At 42.4% G+C, this 20,590-nt stretch overlaps 2 protein-coding genes across 2 annotated transcripts in view; both read right to left on the bottom strand.

The window, feature by feature from the left end:
* The window catches only part of LOC135559082 (zinc finger protein 512B-like), a 94,310-nt gene extending 88,057 nt beyond the window's left edge, over nt 1-6,253 (bottom strand). The window contains exon 1 of the mRNA XM_064993449.1: nt 5,460-6,253. The gene's annotated coding sequence lies outside the window, so the exon portion shown is untranslated. The remainder of the gene's footprint in view (nt 1-5,459) is intronic.
* Nucleotides 6,254-17,737: 11,484 nt separating this feature from the next.
* Nucleotides 17,738-20,590, bottom strand: part of LOC135559083 (sterile alpha motif domain-containing protein 10-like) — a 125,343-nt gene continuing 122,490 nt past the window's right edge. Inside the window, exon 5 of the mRNA XM_064993450.1 lies at nt 17,738-18,845. Coding sequence (XP_064849522.1) covers nt 18,823-18,845 — 23 coding nt within the window. The 3' untranslated portion in view covers nt 17,738-18,822. The remainder of the gene's footprint in view (nt 18,846-20,590) is intronic.

Here is a 20,590-nt window from a genome sequence, read left to right on the forward strand (position 1 = left end):
CCAACATTGCCAGGTCTCTGACCTCCTCCCTATAGGTTGTCTCATCGTAGCCTGTTGATCAGCCCTACCACCATCCTGTTGTCAGCAAACGATAATGATGGTCGTCCTATTGTGTATTCATTCCGCCATTCCATTGCAAAATGTTACTTAAATGGAGCGAAAGGTGGATCTCAGCCTTCCCTCGACCTACGTGAATTTGTCAAATAGAAATTCTTGTTTTAATAGAATATTTTGCAACTGTGTGGACTAATGATTACACCCCAGATTCTACTTTCTCCCCTAGGGAGCAGGCTTTCATGATATGCGTCAGAAAATAATAGCAATTTATATTTTCAAAAGTATGTGAGTCTAGAGCAAAATAATCCACCTGATTTATGTTAAATGCTAAATGTGTCAGATCAGATATTAGCAAACTAATAGCTGATTTATGCTACATAGCATGCTAAATGTGTCTGATCAGATATTAGCAAACTAATAGCTGATTTATGCTACATAGCATGCTAAATGTGTCTGATCAGATATTAGCAAAATAATAGCTGATTTATGCTACATAGCATGCTAAATGTGTCCCTATCAGATATTAGCAAAATAATAGCTGATTTATGCTACATAGCATGCTAAATGTGTCTGATCAGATATTAGCAAACTAATAGCTGAGCTGACAAAGATTCTTCCCTGAAACAAAGTCACATGTACTGATTATCAGAGGGCTTTTAGTCGGGATATATCCTAGGCTACTAAGTGAGTGATGAGCAAAATAATCCTCTGTATTACTACAGTAGGCTAAATAGTTAGCTAACTGCTGCTAGCACAAAGTTCTGATAATAAAGACTAACATCATCAACCCTCAATTTGGCTAACATTTTCACAAATATCTCAATATCAAAACGTCCTCTCTGATTTCATCAAAACTTTGAAAATGTGACATTAATTGATTTAAGTCATGTTCTAACCTGCTCAGCCCTCCCCATGCTTGTCTCAAAGCAGTGTGAAAATGCTGTCCCAATCATGAACTGGTTGACCATCACATCCTAAAGTTAAAGCTTCTCCCTATTTCAAACGCTTGGATCAACTCATCCCTGACTTTGGGAGTTTCAGTAAGCAACAATATGATAAATGCCTTCAATGGCATTAGCCTACTTTATTCCAATATGTTTGTCATTCAGTGATATTCATTCCACAGTGATTATTGATCGATCCATCTAGCTGTGGTTAAGAAAACGTGCATACATCGTGGTAGGCTTTGCTAAGTGATGGGCAAATCGGCCTCATCCTTCGCAATGTTTAGAACTGGTAACAGCCTCCTAATGGCCACTGCCTAGAAACCATCATTATGAAGCATCAAGTCTCATGAGCGTGTTGCCTACGCCAGACTAAGCTAGGACTAGTCCTATTTATGGTTGGTGCACAGTTGTCAATTCTGACCCCAAAGTCGGACGTATCATTTAAGACCAACAATTAATCTTCTCCTATGCCCAACTGACCAGGTAAGATCAGCTAGATGCAGGCAAGTGTGTGCAAGGTAGTATTGAATGTATCAATTTGTCACCTGGATTACTGCCCAATATGTCTCTTGACCTGTGCACCTCCCACGTTATAAACTTTCATTTGTAGGCTAGGTTATAGCAACCTCATGATGGGGACAGGGGAAATAGAGTATCAATTGGGAGCCTATGCCTATCGATGTAACATTGAGCTGGGTGAATGGAATATGAACTAGTCATCCAATATGCTATAATAGAAATATCCAGAACGCCGCACCGCCACTGTTTCTGACAGTGACTAATTATGCTTAGTAAAATTGATTAGAGTTAGGCTTTCCTCGGAGCTGTAGGGGAACGCATATATTCATGTCATTCCCCTAATGAATTACTACAGTAGACAAAGGGTCATTCATGTGGTGGCTGAGGTAAAACTGTTTAATTGAACCCCAATGGTGGAACAGAGTGCCAAGTCTAGGACCAAAACCTACTTCCGGAGCACCTGAAACCCCAGCCATAAGACTGCTTAAAGAATCCTTCTCCCCCCCCAAATGATTTGTACACTGCTCCTACTCACTGTTTATTATCCATGCATAGTCACCACAGCCCCACCTACATGTACAAATGGCCTCAACCTGTACCCCTGCACACTGACTCTGTACCGGTACCCCCTGTATATAGCCTCCACATTGACTCTGTAGTGGTACCCCTGTATATAGCCTCCACATTGACTCTGTACCGGTACCCCTGTATATAGCCTCCACATTGACTCTGTACCGGTACTCCCTGTATATAGCCTCCACATTGACTCTGTACTGGTACCCCCTGTATATAGCCTCCACATTGACTCTGTACCGGTACCCCTGTATATAGCCTCCACATTGACTCTGTACTGGTACCCCTGTATATAGCCTCCACATTGACTCTGTACTGGTACCCCTGTATATAGCCTCCACATTGACTCTGTACCGGTACCCCCTGTATATAGCCTCCACATTGACTTGGTACTGGTACCCTGTATATAGCCTCCACATTGACTCTGTACCGGTACCCCTGTATATAGCCTCCACACTGACTTGGTACTGGTACCCCCTGTATATAACCTCCACATTGACTCTGTACCGGTACCGGTCCCCTGTATATAGCCTCCACACTGACTTGGTACTGGTACCCCCTGTATATAGCCTCCACACACTGACTTGGTACTGGTATCCCCTGTATATAGCCTCCACACTGACTTGGTACCGGTACCCCCTGTATATAGCCTCCACACTGACTTGGTACCGGTACCCCCTGTATATAGCCTTCACATTGACTCTGTAGTGGTACCCCCTGTATATAGCCTCCACACTGACTTGGTACCAGTACCCCCTGTATATAGCCTCCACACTGACTTGGTACTGGTATCCCCTGTATATAGCCTCCACACTGACTTGGTACCGGTACCCCCTCTATATAGCCTCGTTATTGTTATGTTATTGTGTTACTTTTTATTATAATTTTTGACTTTAGTTAATTTACTAAATATATTCTCATCTCTTCTTGAACTGCACTGTTGGTTAAGGGCTTGTAAGTAAGCATTTCACTAAAATACTACACTTGTTGTATTCGGCGCATGTGACAAATAAAGCTTGATTTGGAGTGGGTGGTTTCGGTTGTGTTTACGTTTTTTATGATAATCACAAAATGTCTAACTTGTGAAACTGATTTTCACACAGACATGCATGCAAACACACACATACACACCACAGGGAAGCCCTGGGCCCTGTGTATTACAAGGCAGTGGAGGTACATGGTTGTCCCACATATTTTACTCCTTCACGTCTGTAAGGATACGTGAGCCATGTTGGAAATTCATCTCCATGCAGGGCTGAGAGTTTGATACACTAGGCCAGACAGACAGAGAGCCAGAGAGACATTATGCACCTTCATAGTCCTAAGATATCTGTACCACTTTCTATTGTGTCTTGACTGACTGTCCTGTCGATAACATTGTTGGCACTAAAACAAATTCATTTTTGTTTATTAGTTTATTGAGGTACCATAGTTGATTTTTGATTTGCAATAAAGTTTTCAATTCAACCAAACTAAAAATATATATTTTATATTCCATATTCACAGTATGGCTGGGCAATATATCAAGTAAATTATCACGATATATATATATATATATATATATATATATATATATATATATATTATATATATATATATATATATATTCATTCCATAACAATTATCACGATATTAATCAATTAATGTTTTAAAGGTTTGATATCTTCTTCAGAATTCAGGCTTTTATTTTGAAGATCCCAATCTTTGTCAATATAGTGGATAGTGAGGCTAATATAAGGCTCTGACGTGGGACCACAGATCTTTAGTAGTAGCAAAATACTTCAAATCTGTCTTCAACTTTTCCCCTACACTCGGAATAGAGTTTAGGCAGTGCGGTGAGAGAAATGTTGGCAGCCAGGGGCACGTACCGGGGAATAAATTAAATTGATAAGCCTCTTGAAGCGTTCCTTTTCAACTAATTGGTAGCATGTCCTTAGCAATGCATAATAACATTTGTGATGCCTTTGTCTTTTCGATGTTTGCATAAACACTGTTAGTGTTGACTGCTTGATCAATACCGGGCAAACACCACTAGATTGGCTGGTGCTTGAGGGGCGTTGATCAATACCGTGGAGCAAACTCAAACCTCCCTAGATTGGTGCTTGGCTGGTGCTTGAGGGCATTGATCAATACCGTGGAGCAAACTCAAACCTCCCTAGATTGGCTGGTGCTGGAGGGGCGTTGATCAATACTGTGGCACAAACTCAAACCTCCCTAGATTGGCTGGTGCTTGAGGGGCGTTGATCAATACCAAACTCAAACCTCCCTAGATGGCTGGTGCTTGAGGGGCAAACTCAAACCTCCCTAGATTGGCTGGTGCTTGAGGGGCGTTGATCAATACTGTGGCACAAACTCAAACCTCCCTAGATTGGCTGGTGATTGAGGGGCATTGATCAATACCGTGGGCTGGTGCTTGAGCAAATACCGTGGAGCAACTCAAACCTCCCTAGATTGGCTGGTGATTGAGGGCGTTGATCAATACTGTGGCACAAACTCAAACCTCCCTAGATTGGCTGGTGATTGAGGGGCATTGATCAATACCGTGGAGCAAACTCAAACCTCCCTAGATTGGCTGGTGCTTGAGGGGCGTTGATCAATACCGTGGAGCAAACTCAAACCTCCCTAGATTGGCTGGTGATTGAGGGGCGTTGATCAATACCGTGGAGCAAACTCAAACCTCCCTAGATTGGCTGGTGCTTGAGGGGCGTTGATCAATACTGTGGAGCAAACTCAAACCTCCCTAGATTGGCTGGTGATTGAGGGGCGTTGATCAATACCGTGGAGCAAACTCAAACCTCCTGCATGTTCCAAAGAGTGATTTTGCTTCAGATGTTGAAAAAGGTTTGTCGTATACAGTTATGTATATTACTGTTATACAACACTGTTACTGCTACCTTGCAACTATTATACGGCTACTTTAGTAGTATTGCCTACATTTGATACCCTACTTTCCAGTTCATGACAGTTAGAAACCAGGACATGATACAGCTGGCTGCAACCAAAGCGGAAACCCAGAATCCTACTATGGAATCAAATGAAAGCCGACAAAGGAATTAACAAAAGTAACAGCAGCAAAGTAAAAGAGTTGAGCTATTTGGGGAGTTTAACACTTACATGTTTGAAGGCTGCACAGGCACACAGTCAAACATCTAACACAACCTGCCATATTCACCTCTTGGTCCATGTGACATATCTGGGTGAAAACGGCAGGTTGAGTTGCGTCTGTTTTACTCTAGATGGTTACATTGCGGCAACATTGTTTGCGTATGGAAATGTGCCACATTGGTGCATTTGAACGCTACTGGCCAGTGTTTCCGGTGCTGAATATAATCGGGACGTTGTCTTCTAGAAGACCACACCTACCTGGAATTGTCGGAGTCACCCAGCTCCAGCAGCTGGGTGGCCCGGGTCACCCACGTACGGGTCAGGCCGTAGGGCTGCGCCTTTCCCGGTCTTACATGGCAATCACACCTGCCGTGTTGAGCGTCGGTGCAGGCGGACTGCCAGTCGTCACGGTCGGTCCTGAGCCTCCTCTGTGAATCCGAGGAAAGAGGAGGACGGGGCGATGAAGACGAGAGAACGGGAGGAGGAAAAGGGAAATTCCTATTGAAATCCTAAAGACTTTCACCCGTTTTCCAGCCTTCACTTGCCCCCCTCTCATGCATGAATATGTCAACCACGAGGCACGTATTCAACCTCAATCGTCTCGTTGGAATCTCAACGCGTATGAAACCAGCAGGCAGGAAAGATCGAGACGGCTCCGACTCCTTGAAGATAATATTTTAAATACAAGGTTTAATCTGGGCAGTGAAGCAAAATGGCGACTTTAATACGAAGGAGGAGTATAACAAATCATTGCGCTGGCTGGAGCTAAAGGGAGGCACAAAAATATGTTTAGTGCAGTAATTTTCAAAAGCTGCACGAGAGTTAGTTCGAGTAAAAGAAAACGAACCGGCGGAAAAAAGGAACGAAAAGATTCGACCTCGGTCGCGTTCGTTGCCGTCTGCAGGCAGGTCCTGACCTCTGTGTTTTAATACGGGTATTATCTTCTCGGCCGTGTACAGTAATATAGTAAGTAGTGTGTTGGTTTATGCGCGTTTCCATTACCTTTGACAGTTGCAACTACAGCCTTCAGGCAACTTTCAAACTCTCGCGTTTATTATGAATGTTATCGCGCAAATAATATTCGGGGGTTCTGACTAATAAACCCGGTACAAACCTGACGGTATGATACCGCTCATCCGAAGTAACGCCGTTCGTTCATGACGAAAAGGGGTTAAGGCCAAATTCTTAAAACCAGGCTTGATTAAGCGTTTTAATGTGGTACTCCTAATATTACTAAACATTCTGCTTTTATCGTTAAACACAGTTTCAGGTAGCCAGTTGAACGCACGGCAAAAATAACCCCTGGATTGTAATGTGTTTTCGGGCTGTTTCGTGGGTATCATCCAGTCAATCCAAACCACTGCTAGGGTAGCAATCAAAACTTGCATAATGATACTGGGACAGAATTGAATAGGCTTTCTCAGCTCTTATCAGATCAATCAATTTGATATAGAATGTGAAATAAATGACGGGATGATATGAAGAGTATTATGGTTGAGCATTGCCGTGGTGTCATTTTATTCAAAAAAACAACAAATCAATTTCGAAAACCAAGGTCACCTGAAAGTTTTGCTTATTTTCCCCGCTAATAAACGATTATTTATGATGATGATTATCATCGTAATTATTGTTATATTTCTGTCAGCAAGTTTCTGTACGAGCGGCTAAATGTTCCCCTGTGACTCAGCTAATGATATTTAGGTCTAATGTATGTGGCCTGTAGGTCTACTTCTGTATCCACTGAATCAAGGCCACTTACAGTGGATGTGGTATCATAGCCACATGCAGTGGGCTCACACAACCAGAGGAGACTTCAGCTCTCTCTCAGGGTGTGATTGGTGTCAGGCAGCATGACCTAATATTTCCTATAAATGGAATCATCAGAAACAATGATGTCATCTGTGTACACTGGCTGTTCCCCCAAACCCCCAGCAGAGGGCAGGCTATACTTATTTCAGGGCTGTATCAGAGCCCAAGCAGGGTCATAGGTGTAAAATGTATGCTACTTTCCACCACTCTTTGAAGTAGTTACTGACAGTGGTGGAAAAAGTACCTAATTGTCATACTTCAGTAAAAGTATAGATACCTTAATAGAAGGTGTGATATCCCTCCGAAATAGCTTGGGCTAATGTTCCTATCGACTTAGTAAGGCCAGCAGTCTAATCTTTGTACATTTATTTTTATTGGTGTGTAACTGTTATGAAAGTTGTACAGTCAATTTGATTTGTATTTAAACGCCACTGTAAACATGTTCTTTACTCAAGTAAAAGTGAAAGTCAGTCAGTAAAATACTACTTGAGTAAAAGTATTTGGTTTTAAATATACTTAAGTATCAAAAGTAAATCATTTAAAATTCCTTATATTAAGCAAAGCAGACAGCACCATTTTCTTGTTTTTAAAATGTACGGACAGCCAGGTTCACACTCCAACACTCTGAGATTGTTGTGTTCTCCACGTGTTCTCTTGATAAGGGCGTGAATTGGACCGTTTTCCTGTCCTGCTAAGCATTCAAAATGTGGCGAGTACTTTTGGTTGTCAGGGAAAATATATGGAGTAAAAAGTACAATATTGTCTTTAGGAATGTAGTGAAGTAAAAATAAAAGTTGTCAAAAATATAAATAGTAAAGTACAGATACCCCAAAAACGACTTGAGTACTTAAAGGTAGTACTTAAAGGTAGTACTTAAAAGTATTTTTACTCCAGTACTTTACACCACTGCTTACTGGTGAGACATGACTATGACTTTAGAGTGTGTAGCTACATTCATTATTGCCAGCTTTCTTAAGTTGCTCTACGATTGTTGTCTACCCCATCACATATCTATGAAATATCCAGTAGGGATGCCTCAATACTGGGTTGTGACGCTTGTGTGACTAAAATATAGACAGGCCACAATGTCATACCACTGGAGAAGCGACAGACAATTCAAATCTAGAATTGATTATTGGTTGGTATCTTTCAATCTTATGAATCTTGTCAGTGTAGTATATCCTCAGCTCCTCTGACAGAGCGTTGTTCCATTATTCTTTTGTTTTGATATCCTTAAGCATACTGGAAATGTAACTCTCTTTCAAAGAATGAGTCGTTTTGTTTAAAGTCTAAAGATCTTATCAGAGAAGTCTGTCTCGATTCTGCTCTTACTTATACTAACAAATGGTAAATTATTCAATTCTGAATTCGATGTCTTGCCATCATTACTGGTAAAATGCTAGTTTGGAAAAGATTTTCCAAGCAGATGGATATTATTGTTGATATTAACAGGCTGAGCAATAAACTTGACTTAAATGAAGATGAAAAAGCCAAGCTTGCTAAATGCCAATTTGGCCTGCACGACATATACAACGATAAGGCAAAGGGTGCCTTGATCCGTTCAAAGGCCAAATGAATTGAAAAATGTGGAAAAAACATGATTTCTTTAATTTGGAGAAGTGTATGCAGACTAGGAATAGTACTGCATCCATTTATGTAAATAACACCGTAATAGTTCTTATACCCAAACCAAAGAAGGTCTCTCTTTACCTGGACAATTGGAGACCAATCACGTTGTTGGCAACTGACAATAAGTTACTAGCCCATGTCTCTGCCAATAGGCTGAAACAAGGCCTTGATGATATCATCAGTGAAACTCAATCAATCACTAAAGGAAGGAGTATTCATAACTGTATACTATTGGTATTGGAAATTTTAGATTACAGTGAGTTAATGGAAGATGATGGCTTTATGTTGTTTTTAGATAGTTTTTAAGGGATTTTGACACTTTACAACTTTATATTTAGAACTCTACTTTTGGGTTTGGGGAGATTTTCTGTAAAGTGATAAGGGTAATGTATACTGATACTAGCAGTTTGGTGGCTATGAATAATGGATCATCCCCTCATTGTCACGAATCTCCGCCGAAGATGGTGCCTCTTACTGTTCGGGCGGCGCTCGGTGGTCGTCGTCCCCGCCGGCCTATTAGCTGCCATCGATTCCCTTTCCTTATGTTTCTGTTAATTGGGTCTAATTGGTACACCTGTTTTGAGTTAGTTTTGTTTATAGGCTATTTAAGTACACTAGGCCCACTGGGTATTGTGCGGGCTTGTTCTCTGTTTATTTGGTGTTGGTGTATTTAGTGTGATCGCTATTTTACCGGACAGTTTTTGTCCTGTGTATTTTAGACGGGTTGTTTCATGCGCCCTTGTGTTTTGCATGTCCGTGTCTCCGCTGTCGTTGGAATAAAAGATCCACGTACGGAATTACCTGCTCTCTGCGCTTGACTCCTCCACTCACCATTCATAGAAGTCGTAACACTCATTTCTCTATTGCTAGAGGAATTAGACAGGGTTGTCTAATCTCCCCTCTTTTATTTATTTTAGCCACAGATCACCAGCCATATTTCTTAACAAATCTGAGCATTAAAAAGGGATCCGTATTTTTGGTATAGATAAAAATATCAGTCAATTTGCAGATGATGCTGCCCTTTTCCTAAAGGATAGAGTGTCTATTCCCTTGGCTATTGACACAATGAAGACATTTTCTATGGCCTCTGGGTTGACTCTCAACCTTAACAAATGTGATCTCATGCCAATTCATTGCTGTGACTCTGTCAACATTGCCTCCATACCAGTTAAAAAGGAAGTTAAATATTTAGGAATTGTTATCACTAAAAACATGTTAGATAGAGAATCTTTAAACATGGATAATAGGATTAATTCCATAATTGTTTCATTAAGTCAGTGGCTGCAATGTGATATATCTCAATTTTGGGTTGTATTATTTTATCCAAGACTGATGGTCTAGAATCATTATTTTATCCGTTTATCTAGAATCATTTACCCATCAGCCCCCTTTTTCTTTCTTCTAATAACATAAAACAATTCTGTTATATTTAGATTTATTTGGAGGAAAAAATGCATATTAAATATTCAGACATTTCAATTAGTGAAAGACTATGATTGTGTAGGTTTACAGGCTATTCATTTTGAGTCATTAGTGGGTAATTTTAGAATTAAATTGTTGAAATAATGTCTAATCCTACCTATATCATATCTCTAACAGTCTGTTTAATAAACTTGGTGGACTTGAACATTCCCAATGAAATGTGATTTCAACCCTCCAGGTTTTTGCAAATTTAATTTTTCTGGAAAATAATATTCTAGCACAATTGACCCATTGATTTGGAATAATAGAGCTATTCATTCCTTTTTCAAATCCATTCCATTTGTTAGACAACACTGGGGAGTTTCTGCCGTTTGATGAGTTCATTGGTACATTTCAGGTTAATATTACTCAGATATAATATATTAAGGTTTACAAAGCAATTCCATTTCCTTTACTTTATTAAGAACACCTTGTTATATTATGAGGTTGTTCCCACTTTTCCAAATGTACAAATTAATGACTTGAACCTTTTGGCAAACAAATTAAACAATAAGTGGATGCGATTGACAGTTAAGGAAGACATTTTTGGTGGTTATAATTCAATATATTGCTATGGAAGTGACCAACCCATGCTATGGGTGGTGGGACACAATGCAAATAGTCTGGGTAGCTATTTGATTACCTGTTCTTATGGCTTGGGGGTAAAAACTGTTGAGAAGCATTTTGGTCCTAGACTTGTCTCTCCGGTACCGCTTGCCATACGGGAGCAGAGAGAACAGTCTATGACTGGGGTAGCTGGGGTCTTTGACAATATTTAGGGCCTTCCTCTGTCACCGCCTGGTGTAGAGGACCTGGATGGCAGGCAGCTTAGCCCCAGTGATGTACTGGTCTGTACGCACTACCATCTGTAGTGCCTTGCGGTCGGAGGCTGAGCAGTTGCCGTACCAGGTAGTGATGCAACCAGTCAGGATGCTCTCAATGTTGCAGCTGTAGAACCTTTTGAGGATCTCAGGACCCATGACAAATCTTTTTAGTTTCCCGAGGAGGAATAGGTTTTGTTTTGCCCTCTTCACAACTGTCTTGGTGTGTTTGGACCATTCTAGTTTGTTGTTGATGTGGACACCGAGGAACTTGAAGCTCCCAACCTGCTCCACTACAGCCCCGTCGGTGAGAATGGGGGCGTGCTAGGGTCCTCCTTTTCCTCTAGTCCACAATCATCTCCTTTGTTTTGATTAAGTTGAGGGAGAGGTTGTTATTCTGGCACCACCAGCCTAGGTCTCTGACCTCCTCCCTATGGGCTGTTTCATCGTTGTCGGTGATCAGGCCTACCATTGTTGTGTTGTCTGCAAACTTAATGATGATGTTGGAGTCATGCATGGCCATGCAGTTTCGGGTGAACAGGGAGTACAGGAGGGGACTGAGCACGCACCCCTGAGGGGCTCCAGTGTTGAGGATCAGCTTGGCAAATGTGTTGCTACCTACCCTCACCACCTGGGGACGGCCCGTCAGGAAGTCCAGGACCCAGTTGCAGAGGGTGGGACCTTAGCTTAGTGATGAGCGTTGAGGGTACTATGGTGATGAACGCAGAGCTGTAGTCAATGAATAGCATTCTCATATAGGTTTTATTTTTGTCCAGGTGGGAAAGGGCAGTGTGGAGTACAATAGAGATTGCATCATCTGTGGATCTGTTTGAAAGGTATGCAAATTGGAGTGTGTCTAGGGTTTCTGGGATAATGGTGTTAATGGTGTTAATGTGAGCCATTACCAGCCTTTCAAAGCACTTCATGGCTACAGATGTGAGTGCTACGGGTCTGTAGTAATTTCGGCAGGTTACCTTAGTGCTCATTAGCAGAAATTGTCAGTCCTCAATCTCAAACAAATGGGGATGTTTTACCCCATCCAGCAATCTTCCTTCTCTCCTACGACATACAGGTAACTGCCAAAATAAAGGAAACACTTGAGTATACTAGGTATACAAAGTATATTGAAAGCAGGTGCTTCCACACAAGTGTGGTTTCTCAGTCAATTAAGCAATTAACATCCTTAGTGTCATATATACAAATGCCCAGTTGTCCATTGTTTTAGGCTACCAGCTAGAAGAAGAGATCTCAGTGACTTTGAAAGAGGGGTCTCAAAGGAGCACAGGGGGTTTAAAGGGTGTGTGTGTGTGTGTGTGTGTGTGTGTGTGTGTGTGTGTGTGTGTGTGTGTGTGTCTCAGTCACCAGATCTCAGCCCAATAAAACACTGGGAGATTCTAGACTAGTGTTTTCCTCCACCATCAACACAACACCAAATGATGGAATCTCTCGTGGAAGAATGGAGTCACATCCCTCCGATAGAGTTCCAGACACTTGTAGAATCCATGCCAAGGCACGTTGAAGCTGGTGGCTCGTGGTGGCACAACGCCCTACTAAGACGCTAAATGTTGGTGTTTCCTTTATTTTGGCAGGTACCTGTATTAGACCACAGTGCTAAGTGATAGCAGTCAATCCATCATGCAGATGTAGAGGAGTGTCCCAGTATTTTAAGCTACCTTCTACTGTTCCCCTGGTCTGGGTTATAATTCAGCCTAATGAATGGTTATGGAAGGCTCCTGGTTGACAGACCATAAATCCCTAATACAGGCATTGATTTACTCCTCCCCTCCTCTCTGCTGAGCACAAGCCTGGTTAATGGCTCATAAAAGCTGTCAGGTGGAGCCCTATAAGCCAACGTTTGAAAAAGACAGGCGTTGGAATAAGAAAGAGTGAAAAGGTGAGAGAGAAATGAATACACAATCACAGGTTAGAAACACTATCTCCCTACCTACCTGCTCCACAGCTATACGCTCTATCACCTCTACCTCTGCCCATGATGAGACCGTCACACTGTTGACCGGACTTGTTTACCATAAAATCATCAACACGATAAGGATTTACATGTAATTAGGCAGGGAGATGCTTGGTATCACCTAGTAATTGTCTCCCAGCAGTAAACCATGCAGGCTTGCAGACAGGATGGTGACAGGGGGAACTGCTTGGTATTCACTTACCCATCCACTGAGTGACAGATAAAGGCACTGGTGCAAGGTGCCTTCGTCTGGATAGGATGTGATATCCCTCCCAGTCTCTGTTTTTCTCCCCCCACTTCCTCTCTGTTTCTTTTTTTGCTCTTCATCTATTATATAGAGATGTTTGTACTTTTACCCCTTTTTCTCCCCAATATCCAATTGGTAGTTACAGTCTTGTCCCATCGCTGCAACTCCCCTACGGACTTGGGAGAGGTGAAGGTTGAGAGCCATGCGTCCTCTGAAAAACAACCCTGTTCACTTAATCGGAAAGCCAGCCACACCAATGTGCTGGATGAAACACTGTCCAGCTGGCAACCGAGGTCAGCTTGCAGGCACCCGGCCCAGCACAAGGAGTCACTAGTGCGCAAAGGGACAAGGAAGAGGGAAACATGCCCATATCCAGAGAACAGCAGATAACGGGACATAAAACGTCTTGGTTGGCTACATTGTTTGATATCATTCAAGACTCTAGATGTTTACAGTCAGGGAATGGCAGTTACAGTTTTCAAAATGCTCCAACTTCCTGAGGGGGAATTTGACTGACTCAACATTAGGCCTACATCAGCATCACCTTATCAGAACATTTCCCTCATTAAAATATCAATATATAACATTTTTGACATGCGTTTTTCTGGATTTTTTTGTTGTTATTCTGTCTCACTGTTCAAATAAACCTACCATTAAAATTATAGTCATTGGGCAAATGTACAAAATCAGTAGGGGATCAAATACTTTTTTCCCTCAGTGTAAGTACAGTAAGTGCATTTGTGCCAATACTTTTGGTCTCTAAATGGGGGGACAAACAAAAGTGCTGCAATTTCTAATTATAATTTCTAAATGTAATTTCTAAATGTAATTTCTAAATATAATTTCTAAATGAAAGCTGACAGTCTGCACTTTAACCTTATTGTATCATTTCAAATCCAAGTGCTGAGGCACAGAGCCAAAACAACATCAAAATGTGTCAGTGTCCCAGTCCTTTGTAGTTCAGTGTATTTCTAGTTAGCTAAGAGGAGCACTGTCCCAGTCCTTTGTAGTTCAGTGTATTTCTAGTTAGCTAAGAGGAGCACTGTCCCAGTCCTTTGTAGTTCAGTGTATTTCTAGTTAGCTAAGAGGAGCACTGTCCCAGTCCTTTGTAGTTCACTGTATTTCTAGTTAGCTAAGAGGAGCACTGTCCCAGTCCTTTGTAGTTCACTGTATTTCTAGTTAGCTAAGAGGAGCACTGTCCCAGTCCTTTGTAGTTCACTGTATTTCTAGTTAGCTAAGAGGAGCACTGTCCCAGTCCTTTGTAGTTCACTGTATTTCTAGTTAGCTAAGAGGAGCACTGTCCCAGTCCTTTGTAGTTCAGTGTATTTCTAGTTAGCTAAGAGGAGCACTGTCCCAGTCCTTTGTAGTTCACTGTATTTCTAGTTAGCTAAGAGGAGCACTGTCCCAGTCCTTTGTAGTTCACTGTATTTCTAGTTAGCTAAGAGGAGCACTGTCCCAGTCCTTTGTAGTTCACTGTATTTCTAGTTAGCTAAGAGGAGCACTGTCCCAGTCCTTTGTAGTTCACTGTATTTCTAGTTAGCTAAGAGGAGCACTGTCCCAGTCCTTTGTAGTTCAGTGTATTTCTAGTTAGCTAAGAGGAGCACTGTCCCAGTCCTTTGTAGTTCACTGTATTTCTAGTTAGCTAAGAGGAGCACTGTCCCAGTCCTTTGTAGTTCACTGTATTTCTAGTTAGCTAAGAGGAGCACTGTCCCAGTCCTTTGTAGTTCACTGTATTTCTAGTTAGCTAAGAGGAGCACTGTCCCAGTCCTTTGTAGTTCACTGTATTTCTAGTTAGCTAAGAGGAGCACTGTCCCAGTCCTTTGTAGTTCACTGTATTTCTAGTTAGCTAAGAGGAGCACTGTCCCAGTCCTTTGTAGTTCACTGTATTTCTAGTTAGCTAAGAGGAGCACTGTCCCAGTCCTTTGTAGTTCACTGTATTTCTAGTTAGCTAAGAGGAGCACTGTCCCAGTCCTTTGTAGTTCACTGTATTTCTAGTTAGCTAAGAGGAGCACTGTCCCAGTCCTTTGTAGTTCACTGTATTTCTAGTTAGCTAAGAGGAGCACTGTCCCAGTCCTTTGTAGTTCACTGTATTTCTAGTTAGCTAAGAGGAGCACTGTCCCAGTCCTTTGTAGTTCACTGTATTTCTAGTTAGCTAAGAGGAGCACTGTCCCAGTCCTTTGTAGTTCACTGTATTTCTAGTTAGCTAAGAGGAGCACTGTCCCAGTCCTTTGTAGTTCACTGTATTTCTAGTTAGCTAAGAGGAGCACTGTCCCAGTCCTTTGTAGTTCACTGTATTTCTAGTTAGCTAAGAGGAGCACTGTCCCAGTCCTTTGTAGTTCACTGTATTTCTAGTTAGCTAAGAGGAGCACTGTCCCAGTCCTTTGTAGTTCACTGTATTTCTAGTTAGCTAAGAGGAGCACTGTCCAAGTCCTTTGTAGTTCACTGTATTTCTAGTTAGCTAAGAGGAGCACTGTCCCAGTCCTTTGTAGTTCACTGTATTTCTAGTTAGCTAAGATCAGCACTGTCCCAGTCCTTTGTAGTTCACTGTATTTCTAGTTAGCTAAGAGGAGCACTGTTCCAGTCCTTTGTAGCTCACTGTATTTCTAGTTAGCTAAGAGGAGCACTGTCCCAGTCCTTTGTAGTTCACTGTATTTCCAGTTAGCTAAGAGGAGCAAATGACCCAAGTACCCATTCTTACTGAGGCATTCTTCATTTGGTTTTAACAATTAGCTGGAGCACTGAGTCCTTTGTAGTTCACTGTATTTCTAGTTAGCTAAGAGGAGCACTGTCCCAGTCCTTTGTAGTTCACTGTATTTCTAGGAGGAGGGGAGGAATGGAGCAGAGGAGGGTCCTTTGTAGTTCAGGTATGGAGAGGAGTACTCCCCAGTCCTTTTGTAGTTCAGTTTATAAAGAGGAGCACTGTCCCACTTCTGGGGAATGGAGCAGAGGAGGTCCCAGTCCTTTGAGGTATTCTAGGAGAGGAGTATGCCCAGTAGTTAGGTAAACACAAGACTTCTGGGGAATGGAGCAGACCAGGCACAGAGTTTGGGGTTAGAGAGTTAGCTAAATGAGATAAAATAGATTAGTTAGAAAATGATTTGTTAGTTTTGATTTTTGTTAATTTAAGAGGAGCACTGTCCCAGTCCTTTGTAGTTCACTGTTGAACATAGTTAGCTACAGGAACTGTTACAGTCCAATGACAAGTTTATGCACATGAGCTTAGCCTAGTTCAACGTTGCCAAGAGGAGCACTGTCGCCTGTGTGTTCACTGTATTTCTAGTTAGCTAAGAGGAGCACTAGTCTTCATACTGTACTGTCTTTGGCACTAGTCCTGTTCCTCAGGACAGTTCAGTTCACTGCATTTCTAGTTAGAAGACCTGTCCCAGTCCTTTACCATCATTTCTGAAAGGAGCACTGAAACTTTGTAGTTTTCTGGTGAAACAGAATCACATATATCCTTGTAGTCTTTCTTCACAGCATCCCAATTTACTGAACACAGTCATGCTGTGGAGTATCTGTTTACTAGTTAGTTTATGAAGCACAGGAACAGTAGGCTGTCTGCATTCCCAGTGTGACAGTAATAGTTCCAGCTCTACAGTATATACCCTGTTGCCTTTCAATGACACATTGAGTACTTGGGCTACCAGGTGTGTGGAACATACCTTAGTGATCAGTTACATTTACTGATCAATGAGAGAGACAGAGAGACAGAGAGACAGAGAGACAGACAGAGACAGAGAGACAGAGAGAGAGACAGAGAGACAAAGGGACAGAGAGAGACAGAGAGAGAGAGAGACAGAGAGAGAGACAGAGAGAGACAGAGAGACAGAGAGATACAAATGACACAGAGAGAGACACAGAGATAGAGAGACAGAGAGACACAGAGACAGAGAGAGAGAGACAGAGAGAGAGACAGAGAGAGAGACAGAGACAGAGAGACAGACAGAGAGACAGAGACAGAGAGAGACAAAGGGACACAGAGAGAGACACAGAGATAGAGAGACAGAGAGACACAGAGACAGAGAGACTTGACAGAGACAGAGAGAGAGAGACAGAGAGACAGACAGAGAGACAGAGACAGAGAGAGACAAAGGGACACAGAGAGAGAGACACAGAGATAGAGAGACAGAGAGACACAGAGACAGAGAGACAGAGAGAGAGAGAGATAAAGGGACAGAGAGAGACAGAGAGATAGAGACAGAGAGACAGAGAGAGAGACAGATACAGAGAGAGTGACAGAGAGAGACAGAGATAGATAGAAACAGAGAGAGAGAGAGAGAGAGACAGAGACAGAGACAGAGAGACAGAGAAACAGAGACAGAGAGACAGAGAGAGACAGAGAGGCAGAGAGATATAGACAGAGAGACACAGAGAGAGAGAAACAGAGAGAGAGAGAAGACAGACAGAAACAGAGAGAGACAGAGAGAGAGACCTAGAGAGACAGAGAGACAGATAGAGAGAGAGAAACAGAGAGAGAGAGAGACAGAGAGAGAGAGAGAGAGACAGGGAGAGAGAGACAGGGAGTGGGAGAGAGAGAGACAGAGACATGGAGAGAGAGACAGAGAGAGAGACAGGGAGAGAGAGACAGAGAGAGAGAGACAGACAGGGAGCGAGACAGACAGAGAGAGAGAGAGAGAGAGAGACAGAGAAAACCTGCAGGATAGCCCTCAAGGACTAACGTTCTGATATTAGGGGAAAATACACTAAATATTTTTTTACACAATAGAGTTGTGACTACAGTATACTATTTCTGCATCATGGGAGATGTAGGCATTTGACTCATACTGCTAGAAAATAACCATTCCTTCTGGCCAGCTACACCCTGTACCGATGATGGCTTTATCAAATACAGCTATGGCAAAAACATTTACACAAAATCATAGCACGTTCTTTCAATTCCCTCTGTTGGTAAAACACTAAATGTTTAGATAGATCTACATTATATTCAGCTCTACAGATTATATTACTCTAGAACGTTCAAATATATATGTTTGTCATAGACATGGTTCATCGACAGTACAAAGCGATGATCTGGGAGGTGACATTCTGTACATCGTCATGACACAGCTTTATAGAAGAAAGGAAGAGAATATGCTTTGGGGAGAGGGTGCGCATGTAGGCAATGATGTACTTTATACTGTATGAATTAGATCTATCAAAACGATATACATATTCCAAAATGAAAATGCCGAGAGGGAAAGATACATTGTGAACAGGGTTGTGATACAGTCATACAGAGACATTGACATTCGGTTTCCCATTTCCTTTCCACCCATCTTGGATCAATCAATCAATGTACTACATTAATTAATAGTAATAGTTCTCATCCACAATGAAAGAAGAAGCCAAGAACCTCATGTCGTTATAATATAACTTTGATTTGACAAATTGATTTGTCAACGTCAGTTCATACATCTTTTCTCTATGTCACAGTCTGTGCTCCTTTATTCAGCAGTTCTCTTTCTCTCCCACTCCGTCGCTCCTCCTTTAAACCAGTTTGGCCTTGTTGAATGGGAATCCTCCTTCAGTCTGTTTGTCATGGAGAAAGTAGACTCTTCTCTCCCCCTCTTCTCTCTTCAGTTCTCTCCTTTTACAGCCCAGTACTGCTGTCACATATCTGGAGCGAGCAGGTCCTACCATAGCTACTGGTAACGTATTGTTTCAGCGGAGGAGAAAGGGATCGAGCTAAGAAAGGTTTCCGAAGGAGGCTGCAGGGAGAGAGAGAGATCGAGAGGCAAATTCATTATTTAGATATAAGGAACAGTGGGGTTTGGGGTTCAATGGGCATCACTGGGTGTCTTTCACACCCTGATAGCCAATTCCAACACACACACCCAAATCCAGAACCCCTGCCTCCGTATTGCCCCTCTTCAAACTCTGTCTCATCTGTCAACAACCTGGCTGCATTGAGAATTGTTTCTGTAGAGTGTAACCTTAGGTTCAGGTAAAACCATTCTCAAACTCATTGACCTCTATGAACGGTTGATTTCTGTGACAACTACACTCTGCCTCAAATGACAACAAAGGACACTGGGAAGACTATATTTCCTATATGAGGAATAAAAAACTAAAACGGAGACATTTGGCATTTGAGGGGAGGAGGTCCCTCCCCTGATATGGAGAGAGTAACAGTTATCCCTCCCCTGATATGGAGAGAGTAACAGTTTGAGTTATCCCTCCCCTGATATGGAGAGAGTAACCCTCCCCTGATATGGAGAGAGTAACAGTTATCCCTCCCCAGTTATCCTCCCCTGATATGGAGAGAGTAACAGTTATCCCTCCCCTGATATGGAGAGAGTAACAGTTATCCCTCCCCTGATATGGAGAGAGTAACAGTTATCCCTCCCCTGATATGGAGAGAGTAACAGTTTGAGTTATCCCTCCCCTGATATGGAGAGAGTAACAGTTATCCCTCCCCTGATATGGAGAGAGTAACAGTTATCCCTCCTGATATGGAGAGAGTAACAGTTTGAGTTATCCCTCCCCTGATATGGAGAGAGTAACAGTTATCCCTCCCCTGATATGGAGAGAGTAACAGTTATCCCTCCCCTGATATGGAGAGAGTAACAGTTATCCCTCCCCTGATATGGAGAGAGTAACAGTTTGATCCCCCCTGATATGGAGAGTAACAGTTATCCCTCCCCTGATATGGAGAGAGTAACAGTTATCCCTCCCCTGATATGGAGAGAGTAACAGTTTGAGTTATCCCTCCCCTGATATGGAGAGAGTAACAGTTATCCCTCCCCTGATATGGAGAGAGTAACAGTTATCCCTCCCCTGATATGGAGAGAGTAACAGTTATCCCTCCCCTGATATGGAGAGAGTAACAGTTATCCCTCCCCTGATATGGAGAGAGTAACAGTTATCCCTCCCCTGATATGGAGAGAGTAACAGTTATCCCTCCCCTGATATGGAGAGAGTAACAGTTATCCCTCCCCTGATATGGAGAGAGTAACAGTTTGAGTTATCCCTCCCCTGATATGGAGAGAGTAACAGTTATCCCTCCCCTGATATGGAGAGAGTAACAGTTTGAGTTATCCCTCCCCTGATATGGAGAGAGTAACAGTTATCCCTCCCCTGATATGGAGAGAGTAACAGTTATCCCTCCCCTGATATGGAGAGAGTAACAGTTCCCTCCCCTGATATGGAGAGAGTAACCCCCTCCCCTGATATGGAGAGAGTAACAGTTATCCCTCCCCTGATATGGAGAGAGTAACAGTTATCCCTCCCCTGATATGGAGAGAGTAACAGTTATCCCTCCCCTGATATGGAGAGAGTAACCCCTCCCCTGATATGGAGAGAGTAACAGTTATCCCTCCTGATATGGAGAGAGTAACAGTTATCCCTCCCCTGATATGGAGAGAGTAACAGTTATCCTCCCCTGATATGGAGTAACAGTTATCCCTCCCCTGATATGGAGAGAGTAACAGTTTGAGTATCCCTCCCCTGATAT

Source organism: Oncorhynchus masou, chromosome 17, assembly GCF_036934945.1.
Source record: "Oncorhynchus masou masou isolate Uvic2021 chromosome 17, UVic_Omas_1.1, whole genome shotgun sequence".
Lineage (NCBI taxonomy): Eukaryota > Metazoa > Chordata > Actinopteri > Salmoniformes > Salmonidae > Oncorhynchus > Oncorhynchus masou.